At 45.1% G+C, this 14,711-nt stretch overlaps 1 protein-coding gene across 1 annotated transcript; it reads left to right on the top strand.

Moving 5' to 3' along the window:
- The first annotated feature begins 554 nt into the window (after positions 1 to 554).
- On the top strand, positions 555 to 14,654 carry LOC135810456 (mucin-2-like). The gene is made up of 13 exons (XM_065323949.1): positions 555 to 600; positions 1,326 to 1,391; positions 2,130 to 2,234; positions 4,325 to 4,423; positions 4,971 to 5,096; positions 5,888 to 5,953; positions 6,706 to 6,810; positions 8,205 to 8,303; positions 8,851 to 8,976; positions 9,772 to 9,837; positions 10,590 to 10,694; positions 12,089 to 12,187; positions 14,143 to 14,654. Exons 1-13 carry the CDS (start codon positions 555 to 557, stop codon positions 14,652 to 14,654), a joined length of 1,620 nt encoding a protein of 539 aa, XP_065180021.1.
- Positions 14,655 to 14,711: the final 57 nt, after the last annotated feature.

Raw genomic sequence — 14,711 nt, 5'->3', positions numbered from 1 at the left:
TCCATATGGCGACTCTGGGCAATAAGTGACTGAATAACAGCCATCTTGCTGAAAAGAGCGCAGTCGGCACGCAATACAGATACTGCTTTGCTCTGGCTGGTTGGCGTTCGTGACTTTCTGTTTGAGAATGTTCCGAGCTTCAATTTTGGAATGGGATCCAGGAACTTCTTTTCCTGTGCCACAAGGCTTTCTTGTGGACTACTGCAAGGAAGCTAGCCAACACTTACGCCTCTCCACCTGTACTGTCCGATAAATCGATGTCATTTTTGTCTTCCAAAACTCGCTTGTAGTGGCAGAAACAGTCACGATGGCAATGTAGATCTACCTCTCGAGCAATCGGGCATGAAAGGGAATTGCGTTGACCTCTCTTACCTCAGCTGCATCGAGCACTTTCTGGGCTGCGTTGAGAGATTGGCACTGAGATGTCTTTTGGTACTTGTGCTTCTTTCAAAGCAACAACTTTCGAAAGAAAAATGCTATCTTTCCTTCCTGACTCGACGACGGGAGCAGAGACGCTTTGCCGAGTTGCCCTCCGACATCCCGGCACCTCAATGATGGCGCCAGATTACCGTCGTGAAACTCATATTGTTGGTGCTAGAGGTGCAGCCCCTTCGTAGTGCCGAAACCGCTACGTGCGTGTCAACAATACCAGGACTGACTCGGAAGTCGATCGGAGGAGAGAGAGAGTTAACCCAGTCAACATACCACATCCTACTCCACTTTCGAAATTGTTGCCCGGGCCCTTCGTGGTGCCGAAACCATCACCTGCGTGTCAACAATACCAGGACTGAAGTTTTGTGCAGCGGGCCTGCACTGGGGTCGTGCAGGGAAGTCTCATCTGTCTTGGCAAGTCATTATTTTACGACTTCCAGGGCATACCGCACGTACTGGCCGAGTGGAGGACAAAATCACCTCGTTCGGGACCTTCCATTCACTTTTCGAAGCGATTTTTTTTAGATTTCATGTCTGTATTGCCCCCGCTATGACTCTGTGGTGTCAAATTGTTGTGCGCTAAAAGTCGGAACGAAACTTTTTTTGAAGGACTTTTTTCAGCCCTGGCCCCCGTACTAATTGTGCTGGGTCAGTTGCAGATTTGAATAAAATGGGCATTGGGACTCCATTCTCATGCTGTTCTTCATATGTTGGGCTGCCGTGCATTGGGTACAGATTTGTACAGCTATGGAATAACTTTGCCAGGTGCCCGTCTTCAATGTTATGCTGGCTATGAGTCTCTGTTTTTGCATTTGCTGCTCTTTTTTCGGGGGCTTGCTGCCTCTTGGCGACATGGAAACTGAAAACATCTCTTGACGATCTATGTTCTGTAGAGGCAAACAGCACATCACCTACAGTGGCACAAGCCACTACTACTGCTGCAACACCAACAGCAACAGGTTAGTATTTTACACAAGTTCTTAGCAATTTTTGAAAAATATGGAAGTTGCTGGTGCGGTTGGATTTTGCTGGCCATTTTTTGTGTTGTAATTCATGCTTGTATATACAGGTCAGACCTTGCTATAACGACCCTCGCTATAATATAAACCTCACTACAACGTACGAAATACAAATGTCCCTGCCAAAACCGCATCACTTCTGTATAAAATTTCCTCACTATGACCTAATCCGCCAAAGCGTAATTTTTGCTATAACACACTGTTTCGCTTTTGTTCGCCTGGTCCCAAGTGCCCAGCGACGTCAATATAATACAACACGTTGTTTTCGGCCCAAATCACTTTCTTTTCTTGAAATTAATGCTAACGGCTGCATGCTTGCACTCAACACGTCTACTGGCATTCATGCATTCTTCCGACACTACAGTCGTGCGGACTGGGTACATAATGTGTACTTCGAGAAGTAGTGTTTTCAACACAATGCAGTCGACACCCTAGTACAACACACTTCCTGAGTTGACCAGAGTAGATCATTACTACTTTAGCTAGACAGTTGTGATCAGTAAGCAAAGAGCATCATTTTGACATACATGTTGCATACTGGTGTCCCCAACTCACTATAACATAAACGTTGCCCCACCCCGAAGATTCGGTTATAGCGAGGTCTGACATGTATTTGGGAATGTTATAAGGCAGCGGATAGTAATTTATTTTCTTCTTCTTTTTGGCTATTTTTCTTAGTTACTAGTGGTGGTGATTCTGACACAACTACTTTACTGGCAACGACAATGAAGAACACATCACCTACAATGACGCAAGCCAATACTACTGCTGCAACAGCAACAGGTTAGTACCATACACCAGTTCTTAGCCATTTTTGATCAGATGGAAGTTGATGGTATGGTTGATTTTGTTTGCCTTTTTCTGTGGTGCAATCCATGCCTGTATATATCTGGGAAGGTAATAGGTTACAAGGCAGTGGATAATATCAATTAACATTCTACTCCCCATGCTAGAGTATAGAGTAGACACACACGCGTGCAGGACGCGACACACCAAAAGACAAGAGAGTGAGTTCGGAAGAATGGGAATGTCGGGCAGAGTAGCTGGCCTCTATTGAGTGCGCGTTAACGAATCGTGTGGTCGGCCTACCAAGGGCAGGAGCTGTATATGACCAAGTGGGTCGGCCTGCGCTGAGCAGGAGCGGTTTGTGACCCATGCGAGTTGGTGGGTCGGCCTGCGTTGAGCAGGAGCGGTTTATGACCCATGCGAGTTTAATAGTAGTGTGCGAGAGGCCAGTTAGGGGCCGTCCGTAAATATCGATGTTTTTTTAGAGACGATATTGGTGCGTCTGGGGGGGGAGGGGGTTTGAGCCATGTGCGTCTTTTCGAGCATCAGAAAAATATCGATGTAAATATCTGAAGTTTCGCCGATCCCTGCACGCGGACGTCTAAATGGCTATACAAGAAATGTGAAACCAGCTTCCGTTCGCGGAGCTAAAACTCGCGACACAAGAACAAAATCAAAAATTGGAAGCTGTACGCCCATGGCGAATTTCAAGAGCAAAAGAATGAGCTATTGATTGTGGAAATCGGCCGAACGATGCCTGCAGGAGACCTTTTTCAAGACGTAGAGGCAGTGCGAACAAACACGGACGAACTCCACAAGAGTTTCCAGTCTTCACTGTCTGAACAAGGATTTGAAAAAATTCAAGCCCGAGCGTAGCCGCTTTGGCTACACCAGTACACGATGGCTGTGAGCACTGCAGCGCCAACCCGGTTCGCTCCCCCCAGGCGATGCAGCTATTGCGTGAGTGCGGCGGGATTTTCACGCCTACACCGGACCCTCAACATCCTGGGCACTTCATGAGCATCCAAAAATATTGATTCCATGATCTAGATGTACATGTGCGTCTTCTGGGGGGAGGGAGGGGGGTCAAGGGAGAGAAGCACCAATATCGTCTCTAAAAAAACATCGATATTTACGGACGGCCCCTTACGGAGGAGTGCCCGCATCCGTGTGTTTCAAAATATGTGGAGTGTAAGAGTAAGAAATGGGATGAGGAGGGTGGGTCAGAATTTGAAAGCTGACTGCAGGCAAGGAAACTGGAAAGACAGCAAGCTCTGTTGTGCGCACAGGAAATCTGCGCATGCGCAGAGCGTGGGCATGTGATGTCTATGATACACAGCAGTATGTAGAGAGAGCAAGATCATGCACACACGTAAGGAGGGTTATGCAACCTGTTATAAAGGCCAACAGCGAAGCAATGGTACATGACTGTTAACAACGGTTAACTCCTACGTTAACCAAACATAATTTTGTATTCTTTTAGACAAGGGTGGAGAGCCAAGGATTAATTTATAGAAAGAAAAGAGAACCAAAAGAGCTACTAGTTACGCTATCATATCCTAGAACACCAGCAGCTACTTTACAATCAGCTCATGCGATAACATTGCACGACACGGTACGGACCAATCAACCCCAATGAAAAATGTCACTGAAGCGGGAAGAGATTTTTCAGCTTTGCTGCAAACCCACAATCAATTTCCAATACGAAACTTCGAATCCTGGTGGTGACAGTCAATTTTTTCTTCAGACTTTTACTGTTTGTGTCTTTCCCTCAAACCAGTGAGTATAAATATTACTAGTAATATTGCCATGTCAATTACAAACTCCAATATCGCCTTCTCTGATGAGCCTTTGATAGGCGAAACAGTTGTCAGAAAGAAATGTTTTTTTACCCGTTACATCTTCGTTGTTTGAAATTATTGGTGTGAATAATGGCTACCAAGGGTGGCAATGGTCGCCTTTAAAGCACATGGAGGAGGAGAGTTTGTAGTATTATTCAACAGCTTATAAATGGTACCGTTCACAGTTTTATAGAATATTCATGGGATAACAATGTATTTTCTTCTTCTTTTTGGCTGTTTCCTTAGATACTGGTAGTGGTGGTTCTGAAACTACTACTTTACTGCAAACAACAATGTCACCAACAGTGAATAGCACGTCGCCAACGACAGAGCCAGAAATCACAGGTCAGTTACGTGTTATTAAGTTGATGGGTCAAGTGGAACATGCCATGATGAACTTTACACTATGTATGCAGTTGAGACAACACCCACAATGAAATGTGTCATTGTTGTCACGACAGTTTAGTAACATTCTGACCCAATGTCAATGAAGCGGGAAGACATTTTTTCAGCTTTGCTGCAAACCCACAGTTGATTTGGTTCATGTAAATCGTAGTATTTCATGGGAAAGAATGATGCAACAAATAAGATTTCAGTCTTTGACCACTTTGGTAGTGTGTTTGATCTTTGTACTCGCCTCCCAGTGCTTTAGCAGCTGAATGTGCACCTTGGGCATTGAGGTTGTAGGCGTCGCCACGCATGCGGAAAATTCTGTCTAAAGTGAACTGTGAAATATTTTAGCCAATGTGTGAAACACGGAAAAAGGGTGCTAATAAAGTGTGATTGTATCGGCCGTTAACCTAATGGCATTTCAGGCTTGTATTTTTGGAAAACATTGAAAACATCTCAACGTTGTGTATTGCATTGTATTTGCTTTGTGCTGTTGTCTCAGCTACTGGAAATGCAAGTACTGGAGAAACAGCTTCATCAGCAACAACCATGGTATCAAGCACTACCCTGTCACCAAGCATGCTACCAACAAATACCACGCCAACTGCGGCATTGGCAACAAGTGCAGGTCAGTTTCCTGAAAAGTACAATCATGTTTCAAGTTGGCTTTACTCGGATGTCTAAGCGTTGTTTAGCTTTACCTATTCACGGTCCTTTTGATAGTTGCGAAGTATTGGAATGTGTTCTTGGTTGTAGCTTTCTTTGAAGGTTTCCTGTACCACAATGTACATTATCACTCTCTTAGTATTGACTTCCATACATGTTACTAAAAGCAGTGAAATATTCCTGCATATTTCACTCCTTAGGGATATACTGTCTGCTTATATTTGACTCCCTTTTAGGCATTGAACACATGCGTGGGTTTGTCGTGGTCAATCTATATTGATTTCAAAGTACTGGAAGTAGCAGAACAATTGACATAGCACCTTGTCGTTCAATTCCCCCTCCTCCCCCCCCCCCCCCCCCCCCCAGCGAACCCCGACCCCTATTTGGCCCTTTCAAAGTTGCCAATCCCAGTGTACGATGGGCGTGTTGACTTCTCAGCACATCTCTTTTTCCCTCTGCATGTCACATTGCCTGATAGCGGTAGTCCAAGACGGGACCATTGTGCTGGGTCAGTGGCAGATTTGAATAAAATGGGCATTGGGACTCCATTCTCATGCTGTTCTTCATATGTTGGGCTGCCGTGCATTGGGTACAGATTTGTACAGCTATGGAATAACTTTGCCAGGTGCCCGTCTTCAATGTTATGCTGGCTATGAGTCTCTGTTTTTGCATTTGCTGCTCTTTTTTCGGGGGCTTGCTGCCTCTTGGCGACATGGAAACTGAAAACATCTCTTGACGATCTATGTTCTGTAGAGGCAAACAGCACATCACCTACAGTGGCACAAGCCACTACTACTGCTGCAACACCAACAGCAACAGGTTAGTATTTTACACAAGTTCTTAGCAATTTTTGAAAAATATGGAAGTTGCTGGTGCGGTTGGATTATGCTGGCCATTTTTCGTGTTGTAATTCATGCTTGTATATACAGGCCAGACCTTGCTATAACGACCCTCGCTATAATATAAACCTCACTACAACGTACGAAATGCAAATGTCCCTGCCAAAACCGCATCACTTCTGTATAAAATTTCCTCACTATGACCTAATCCGCCAAAGCGTAATTTTTGCTATAACACACTGTTTCGCTTTTGTTCGCCTGGTCCCAAGTGCCCAGCGACGTCAATATAATACAACACGTTGTACAGGGCATCGCCTTTTCGGCCCTAATCACTTTCTTTTCTTGAAATTAATGCTAACGGCTGCATGCTTGCACTCAACACGTCTACTGGCATTCATGCATTCTTCCGACACTACAGTCGTGCGGACTGGGTACATAATGTGTACTTCGAGAAGTAGTGTTTTCAACACAATGCAGTCGACACCCTAGTACAACACACTTCCTGAGTTGACCAGAGTGGATCATTACTACTTTAGCTAGACAGTTGTGATCAGTAAGCAAAGAGCGTCATTTTGACATACATGTTGCATACTGGTGTCCCCAACTCACTATAACATAAACGTTGCCCCACCCCGAAGATTCGGTTATAGCGAGGTCTGACATGTATTTGGGAATGTTATAAGGCAGCGGATAGTAATTTATTTTCTTCTTCTTTTTGGCTATTTTTCTTAGTTACTGGTGGTGGTGATTCTGACACAACTACTTTACTGGCAACGACAATGAAGAACACATCACCTACAATGACGCAAGCCAATACTACTGCTGCAACAGCAACAGGTTAGTACCATACACCAGTTCTTAGCCATTTTTGATCAGATGGAAGTTGATGGTATGGTTGATTTTGTTTGCCTTTTTCTGTGGTGCAATCCATGCCTGTATATATTTGGGAAGGTAATAGGTTACAAGGCAGTGGATAATATCAATTAACATTCTACTCCCCATGCTAGAGTATAGAGTAGACACACACGCGTGCAGGACGCGACACACCAAAAGACAAGAGAGTGAGTTCGGAAGAATGGGAATGTCGGGCAGAGTAGCTGGCCTCTATTGAGTGCGCGTTAACGAATCGTGTGGTCGGCCTACCGAGGGCAGGAGCTGTATATGACCAAGTGGGTCGGCCTGCGCTGAGCAGGAGCGGTTTGTGACCCATGCGAGTTGGTGGGTCGGCCTGCGTTGAGCAGGAGCGGTTTATGACCCATGCGAGTTTAATAGTAGTGTGCGAGAGGCCAGTTACGGAGGAGTGCCCGCATCCGTGTGTTTCAAAATATGTGGAGTGTAAGAGTAAGAAATGGGATGAGGAGGGTGGGTCAGAATTTGAAAGCTGACTGCAGGCAAGGAAACTGGAAAGACAGCAAGCTCTGTTGTGCGCACAGGAAATCTGCGCATGCGCAGAGCGTGGGCATGTGATGTCTATGATACACAGCAGTATGTAGAGAGAGCAAGATCATGCACACACGTAAGGAGGGTTATGCAACCTGTTATAAAGGCCAACAGCGAAGCAATGGTACATGACTGTTAACAACGGTTAACTCCTACGTTAACCAAACATAATTTTGTATTCTTTGAGACAAGGGTGGAGAGCCAAGGATTAATTTATAGAAAGAAAAGAGAACCAAAAGAGCTACTAGTTACGCTATCATATCCTAGAACACCAGCAGCTACTTTACAATCAGCTCATGCGATAACATTGCACGACACGGTACGGACCAATCAACCCCAATGAAAAATGTCACTGAAGCGGGAAGAGATTTTTCAGCTTTGCTGCAAACCCACAATCAATTTCCAATACGAAACTTCGAATCCTGGTGGTGACAGTCAATTTTTTCTTCAGACTTTTACTGTTTGTGTCTTTCCCTCAAACCAGTGAGTATAAATATTACTAGTAATATTGCCATGTCAATTACAAACTCCAATATCGCCTTCTCTGATGAGCCTTTGATAGGCGAAACAGTTGTCAGAAAGAAATGTTTTTTTACCCGTTACATCTTCGTTGTTTGAAATTATTGGTGTGAATAATGGCTACCAAGGGTGGCAATGGTCGCCTTTAAAGCACATGGAGGAGGAGAGTTTGTAGTATTATTCAACAGCTTATAAATGGTACCGTTCACAGTTTTATAGAATATTCATGGGATAACAATGTATTTTCTTCTTCTTTTTGGCTGTTTCCTTAGATACTGGTAGTGGTGGTTCTGAAACTACTACTTCACTGCAAACAACAATGTCACCAACAGTGAATAGCACGTCGCCAACGACAGAGCCAGAAATCACAGGTCAGTTACGTGTTATTAAGTTGATGGGTCAAGTGGAACATGCCATGATGAACTTTACACTATGTATGCAGTTGAGACATCACCCACAATGAAAAGTGTCATTGTTGTCACGACAGTTTAGTAACATTCTGACCCAATGTCAATGAAGCGGGAAGACATTTTTTCAGCTTTGCTGCAAACCCACAGTTGATTTGGTTCATGTAAATCGTAGTATTTCATGGGAAAGAATGATGCAACAAATAAGATTTGAGTCTTTGACCACTTTGGTAGTGTGTTTGATCTTTGTACTCGCCTCCCAGTGCTTTAGCAGCTGAATGTGCACCTTGGGCATTGAGGTTGTAGGCGTCGCCACGCATGCGGAAAATTCTGTCTAAAGTGAACTGTGAAATATTTTAGCCAATGTGTGAAACACGGAAAAAGGGTGCTAATAAAGTGTGATTGTATCGGCCGTTAACCTAATGGCATTTCAGGCTTGTATTTTTGGAAAACATTGAAAACATCTCAACGTTGTGTATTGCATTGTATTTGCTTTGTGCTGTTGTCTCAGCTACTGGAAATGCAAGTACTGGAGAAACAGCTTCATCAGCAACAACCATGGTATCAAGCACTACCCTGTCACCAAGCATGCTACCAACAAATACCACGCCAACTGCGGCATTGGCAACAAGTGCAGGTCAGTTTCCTGAAAAGTACAATCATGTTTCAAGTTGGCTTTACTCGGATGTCTAAGCGTTGTTTAGCTTTACCTATTCACGGTCCTTTTGATAGTTGCGAAGTATTGGAATGTGTTCTTGGTTGTAGCTTTCTTTGAAGGTTTCCTGTACCACAATGTACATTATCACTCTCTTAGTATTGAATTCCATTGATTCTTGCTATACATGTTACTAAAAGCAGTGAAATATTCCTGCATATTTCACTCCTTACGGATATACTGACTGCTTATATTTGACTCCCTTTTAGGCATTGAACACGTGCGTGGGTTTGTCGTGGTCAATCTATATTGATTTCAAAGTACTGGAAGTAGCAGAACAATTGACATAGCACCTTGTCGTTCAATTCCCCCTCCTCCCCCCCCCCCCAGCGAACCCCGACCCCTATTTGGCCCTTTCAAAGTTGCCAATCCCAGTGTACGATGGGCGTGTTGACTTCTCAGCACATCTCTTTTTCCCTCTGCATGTCACATTGCCTGATAGCGGTAGTCCAAGACGGGACCATTGTGCTGGGTCAGTGGCAGATTTGAATAAAATGGGCATTGGGACTCCATTCTCATGCTGTTCTTCATATGTTGGGCTGCCGTGCATTGGGTACAGATTTGTACAGCTATGGAATAACTTTGCCAGGTGCCCGTCTTCAATGTTATGCTGGCTATGAGTCTCTGTTTTTGCATTTGCTGCTCTTTTTTCGGGGGCTTGCTGCCTCTTGGCGACATGGAAACTGAAAACATCTCTTGACAATCTATGTTCTGTAGAGGCAAACAGCACATCACCTACAGTGGCACAAGCCACTACTACTGCTGCAACACCAACAGCAACAGGTTAGTATTTTACACAAGTTCTTAGCAATTTTTGAAAAATATGGAAGTTGCTGGTGCGGTTGGATTTTGCTGGCCATTTTTCGTGTTGTAATTCATGCTTGTATATACAGGTCAGACCTTGCTATAACGACCCTCGCTATAATATAAACCTCACTACAACGTACGAAATGCAAATGTCCCTGCCAAAACCGCATCACTTCTGTATAAAATTTCCTCACTATGACCTAATCCGCCAAAGCGTAATTTTTGCTATAACACACTGTTTCGCTTTTGTTCGCCTGGTCCCAAGTGCCCAGCGACGTCAATATAATACAACACGTTGTACAGGGCATCGTCTTTTCGGCCCAAATCACTTTCTTTTCTTGAAATTAATGCTAACGGCTGCATGCTTGCACTCAACACGTCTACTGGCATTCATGCATTCTTCCGACACTACAGTCGTGCGGACTGGGTACATAATGTGTACTTCGAGAAGTAGTGTTTTCAACACAATGCAGTCGACACCCTAGTACAACACACTTCCTGAGTTGACCAGAGTGGATCATTACTACTTTAGCTAGACAGTTGTGATCAGTAAGCAAAGAGCGTCATTTTGACATACATGTTGCATACTGGTGTCCCCAACTCACTATAACATAAACGTTGCCCCACCCCGAAGATTCGGTTATAGCGAGGTCTGACATGTATTTGGGAATGTTATAAGGCAGCGGATAGTAATTTATTTTCTTCTTCTTTTTGGCTATTTTTCTTAGTTACTGGTGGTGGTGATTCTGACACAACTACTTTACTGGCAACGACAATGAAGAACACATCACCTACAATGACGCAAGCCAATACTACTGCTGCAACAGCAACAGGTTAGTACCTTACACCAGTTCTTAGCCATTTTTGATCAGATTGAAGTTGATGGCATGGTTGATTTTGTTTGCCTTTTTCTGTGGTGCAATCCATGCCTGTATATATTTGGGAAGGTAATAGGTTACAAGGCAGTGGATAATATCAATTAACATTCTACTCCCCATGCTAGAGTATAGAGTAGACACACACGCGTGCAGGACGCGACACACCAAAAGACAAGAGAGTGAGTTCGGAAGAATGGGAATGTCGGGCAGAGTAGCTGGCCTCTATTGAGTGCGCGTTAACGAATCGTGTGGTCGGCCTACCGAGGGCAGGAGCTGTATATGACCAAGTGGGTCGGCCTGCGCTGAGCAGAAGCGGTTTGTGACCCATGCGAGTTGGTGGGTCGGCCTGCGTTGAGCAGGAGCGGTTTATGACCCATGCGAGTTTAATAGTAGTGTGCGAGAGGCCAGTTACGGAGGAGTGCCCGCATCCGTGTGTTTCAAAATATGTGGAGTGTAAGAGTAAGAAATGGGATGAGGAGGGTGGGTCAGAATTTGAAAGCTGACTGCAGGCAAGGAAACTGGAAAGACAGCAAGCTCTGTTGTGCGCACAGGAAATCTGCGCATGCGCAGAGCGTGGGCATGTGATGTCTATGATACACAGCAGTATGTAGAGAGAGCAAGATCATGCACACACGTAAGGAGGGTTATGCAACCTGTTATAAAGGCCAACAGCGAAGCAATGGTACATGACTGTTAACAACGGTTAACTCCTACGTTAACCAAACATAATTTTGTATTCTTTTAGACAAGGGTGGAGAGCCAAGGATTAATTTATAGAAAGAAAAGAGAACCAAAAGAGCTACTAGTTACGCTATCATATCCTAGAACACCAGCAGCTACTTTACAATCAGCTCATGCGATAACATTGCACGACATGGTACGGACCAATCAACCCCAATGAAAAATGTCACTGAAGCGGGAAGAGATTTTTCAGCTTTGCTGCAAACCCACAATCAATTTCCAATACGAAACTTCGAATCCTGGTGGTGACAGTCAATTTTTTCTTCAGACTTTTACTGTTTGTGTCTTTCCCTCAAACCAGTGAGTATAAATATTACTAGTAATATTGCCATGTCAATTACAAACTCCAATATCGCCTTCTCTGATGAGCCTTTGATAGGCGAAACAGTTGTCAGAAAGAAATGTTTTTTTACCCGTTACATCTTCGTTGTTTGAAATTATTGGTGTGAATAATGGCTACCAAGGGTGGCAATGGTCGCCTTTAAAGCACATGGAGGAGGAGAGTTTGTAGTATTATTCAACAGCTTATAAATGGTACCGTTCACAGTTTTATAGAATATTCATGGGATAACAATGTATTTTCTTCTTCTTTTTGGCTGTTTCCTTAGATACTGGTAGTGGTGGTTCTGAAACTACTACTTTACTGCAAACAACAATGTCACCAACAGTGAATAGCACGTCGCCAACGACAGAGCCAGAAATCACAGGTCAGTTACGTGTTATTAAGTTGATGGGTCAAGTGGAACATGCCATGATGAACTTTACACTATGTATGCAGTTGAGACATCACCCACAATGAAAAGTGTCATTGTTGTCACGACAGTTTAGTAACATTCTGACCCAATGTCAATGAAGCGGGAAGACATTTTTTCAGCTTTGCTGCAAACCCACAGTTGATTTGGTTCATGTAAATCGTAGTATTTCATGGGAAAGAATGATGCAACAAATAAGATTTCTGTCTTTGACCACTTTGGTAGTGTGTTTGATCTTTGAACACGCCTCCCAGTGCTTTAGCAGCTGAATGTGCACCTTGGGCATTGAGGTTGTAGGCGTCGCCACGCATGCGGAAAATTCTGTCTAAAGTGAACTGTGAAATATTTTAGCCAATGTGTGAAACACGGAAAAGGGTGCTAATAAAATCGGTTGTGGCAACAAACGCGATTAGGCCGGCTGCAGGGACGCCGTAATGTCGCACTCGCCCCAGCACCATTCAAACAATTCCCTTTGGCAGTTCACGGCACGAACTTCAACAAAGCCCCGTGAATGCGTACCAGGGGAAGGCTAGACAGCATGTCTCTAGACATCAATAGGCATCGTATGAAAAGCCAGTCAATAGCACTAAAGAGCGAAAGCCTTTGTCACGGTTCGGTTTCACTCGCGCACCGGGCCCGAGCTGGCAGCACAAACAAACGCCGGACGCGAGCTGGCAGCACAAACAAACGCCGTACTCACACGAGCGTTGGGCGAACGGATGGCCACAGCCATCAAAAACAGGAACAAACCCATCCACGGCTCTTTCTCTTGCTAGCTGTGCTGCTGCGTGCATCCAACTGTTTTGCAATTTCTGCGCTCCGAGCCAGGAAAACGCAGGACAAGACGAGGGCTGATAGTAAAAGCCCAGCGAGTGCAGATGCGATGCACGGCCGATGAGAGCTATTTCGATGTCGAAAAAGAAATGAACGAGCTCGAAAGATCATAATGAGAGAGCGGAAGGCGGAAGGGACGATCACAGATCTAGCTGGTTTATACGAAGCAGAGAGCAATGCGAGAGAGAAGGATAAGATGATTAGTGAGCTGGAAGTACTCCAGAGGCAATTTGACGAAGCGACGGACTTGGCGTTTGAAATTGTAAGAACAACTCACCGCGTGCCAGTCGCCTCAGCTGAAACGCAGCAGTATACCGGTAATTCGCATCAACAGTGCCGCGATGAAGCCAGGGAAGTCGGCGGCTGGTGGCCAGGACATGTTTACAGCAATGAACCGTCCGCAGGACCACTGCCATGCTTGGGTTTGAGTCACAGCGGGATTGCTGGCCAGATCGCTACAACAACGAGACGTGAACAGGTCCGCCAGCGGAGATGCAACAAATGCAACTGATCAACAACTACGTTTTGACACGGATGACCGCACAGCAGTAACAGGGCATTCAATTATTTCAACAGCTACTGGTACTGGTGGTACCATCCCAGACTACAGAGGTCACCAGCGCAGCGCTGTCCAGTCCAACATTGGCCAGTATACAGATGGTTCCGCAAAACCAAAAGTGACCATGACAAGTGCCACTACCTGTAGACCTACCGCAGTAAGTGTCAATGATGGTGTGAGTGTGCATGCTAGGCCTGCTACTGCAAACACAACTACCTCAGGCAGTACATCTAGTAGTAGTTCTAAGGTTACTGGTCCTACATTACCCTTGGGCAGTACTGGCAGTAGCAATGTTCTTCCAAGCAATTCTGTATACTCAACCAGTACGCATAGTGTGAATACTGCAGTGAATACTAAGTACAGTGTTGGTACACAGGCTAATCCACACTCTTTCAGATAGCCTCCAGTGTCAATGGCAGCGCCCCAGTCATGTATCCAGTGGCAGGCACCGCCTATGAGCACAATGTCAATGGCTTCTACAGGTACTAATGTATATGGGCATACCGACCAACCACAGATGTCTTCCAGGTACATGCAACAGCCAAGGGTTATGCAACACCATCCAATATTGGAAATCAAATTGAAATGTATGCAACAGGGCTACCTCAAATGCAACAAAACCAGGCTCGTGCAGAGCCATGGAAGCAGCTACAACGAGTTGGCATACCGATATTCAGCGGTGACAAACGTACGTTTGAGTCATTCCGAGAAGCTTTCATGGCATGTGTAGATAGTGCACCCGCCACCCCTCAGTACAAGCTGTTGCAATTGAGGCAGTATTTGGCAGGAGAAGCACTGACAGCCATCGAGCGATTTGGCTACTCACCATCAGCCTATGACGCAGCTAAGAAGTTGCTAGAGCGCAAGTATGGCGGTGAGCGTCGCCGTGTGGCTTTACATATTGAACGCGCACAGCCACTTGACCACATCGATGGGTCTGCAACCATTGGTACCTCCACGTGTACAGCCAACACTCCCAACAGTAACAGCAGCAACAGCAGCACAGCGGGCTGGTCGAGTCTCTGTTGATGTTGTGGTGCCTGAGCGCCACATGCGCGACAGCCTGGAAACGACTGCACCAACTCT

The sequence above is a fragment of the Sycon ciliatum genome, chromosome 2, assembly GCF_964019385.1.
Source record: "Sycon ciliatum chromosome 2, ocSycCili1.1, whole genome shotgun sequence".
NCBI lineage: Eukaryota > Metazoa > Porifera > Calcarea > Leucosolenida > Sycettidae > Sycon > Sycon ciliatum.
The sequence above is the reverse complement of the archived record's forward strand: the minus strand, read 5'-3'. Positions and strand labels throughout refer to the sequence as shown.

What these genes read in the sequence shown, in the direction of transcription:
- LOC135810456 (XM_065323949.1), top strand. Translation starts at nt 555, where the DNA reads ATGGCGCCAGATTACCGTCGTGAAACTCATATTGTTGGTGCTAGAG. An exon ending in GGCATTGGCAACAAGTGCAG is followed by an intron (nt 8,977 to 9,771) that starts GTCAGTTTCCTG and finishes TATGTTCTGTAG; the next exon opens with AGGCAAACAGCACATCACCT. An exon ending in TGCAACACCAACAGCAACAG is followed by an intron (nt 9,838 to 10,589) that starts GTTAGTATTTTA and finishes TATTTTTCTTAG; the next exon opens with TTACTGGTGGTGGTGATTCT.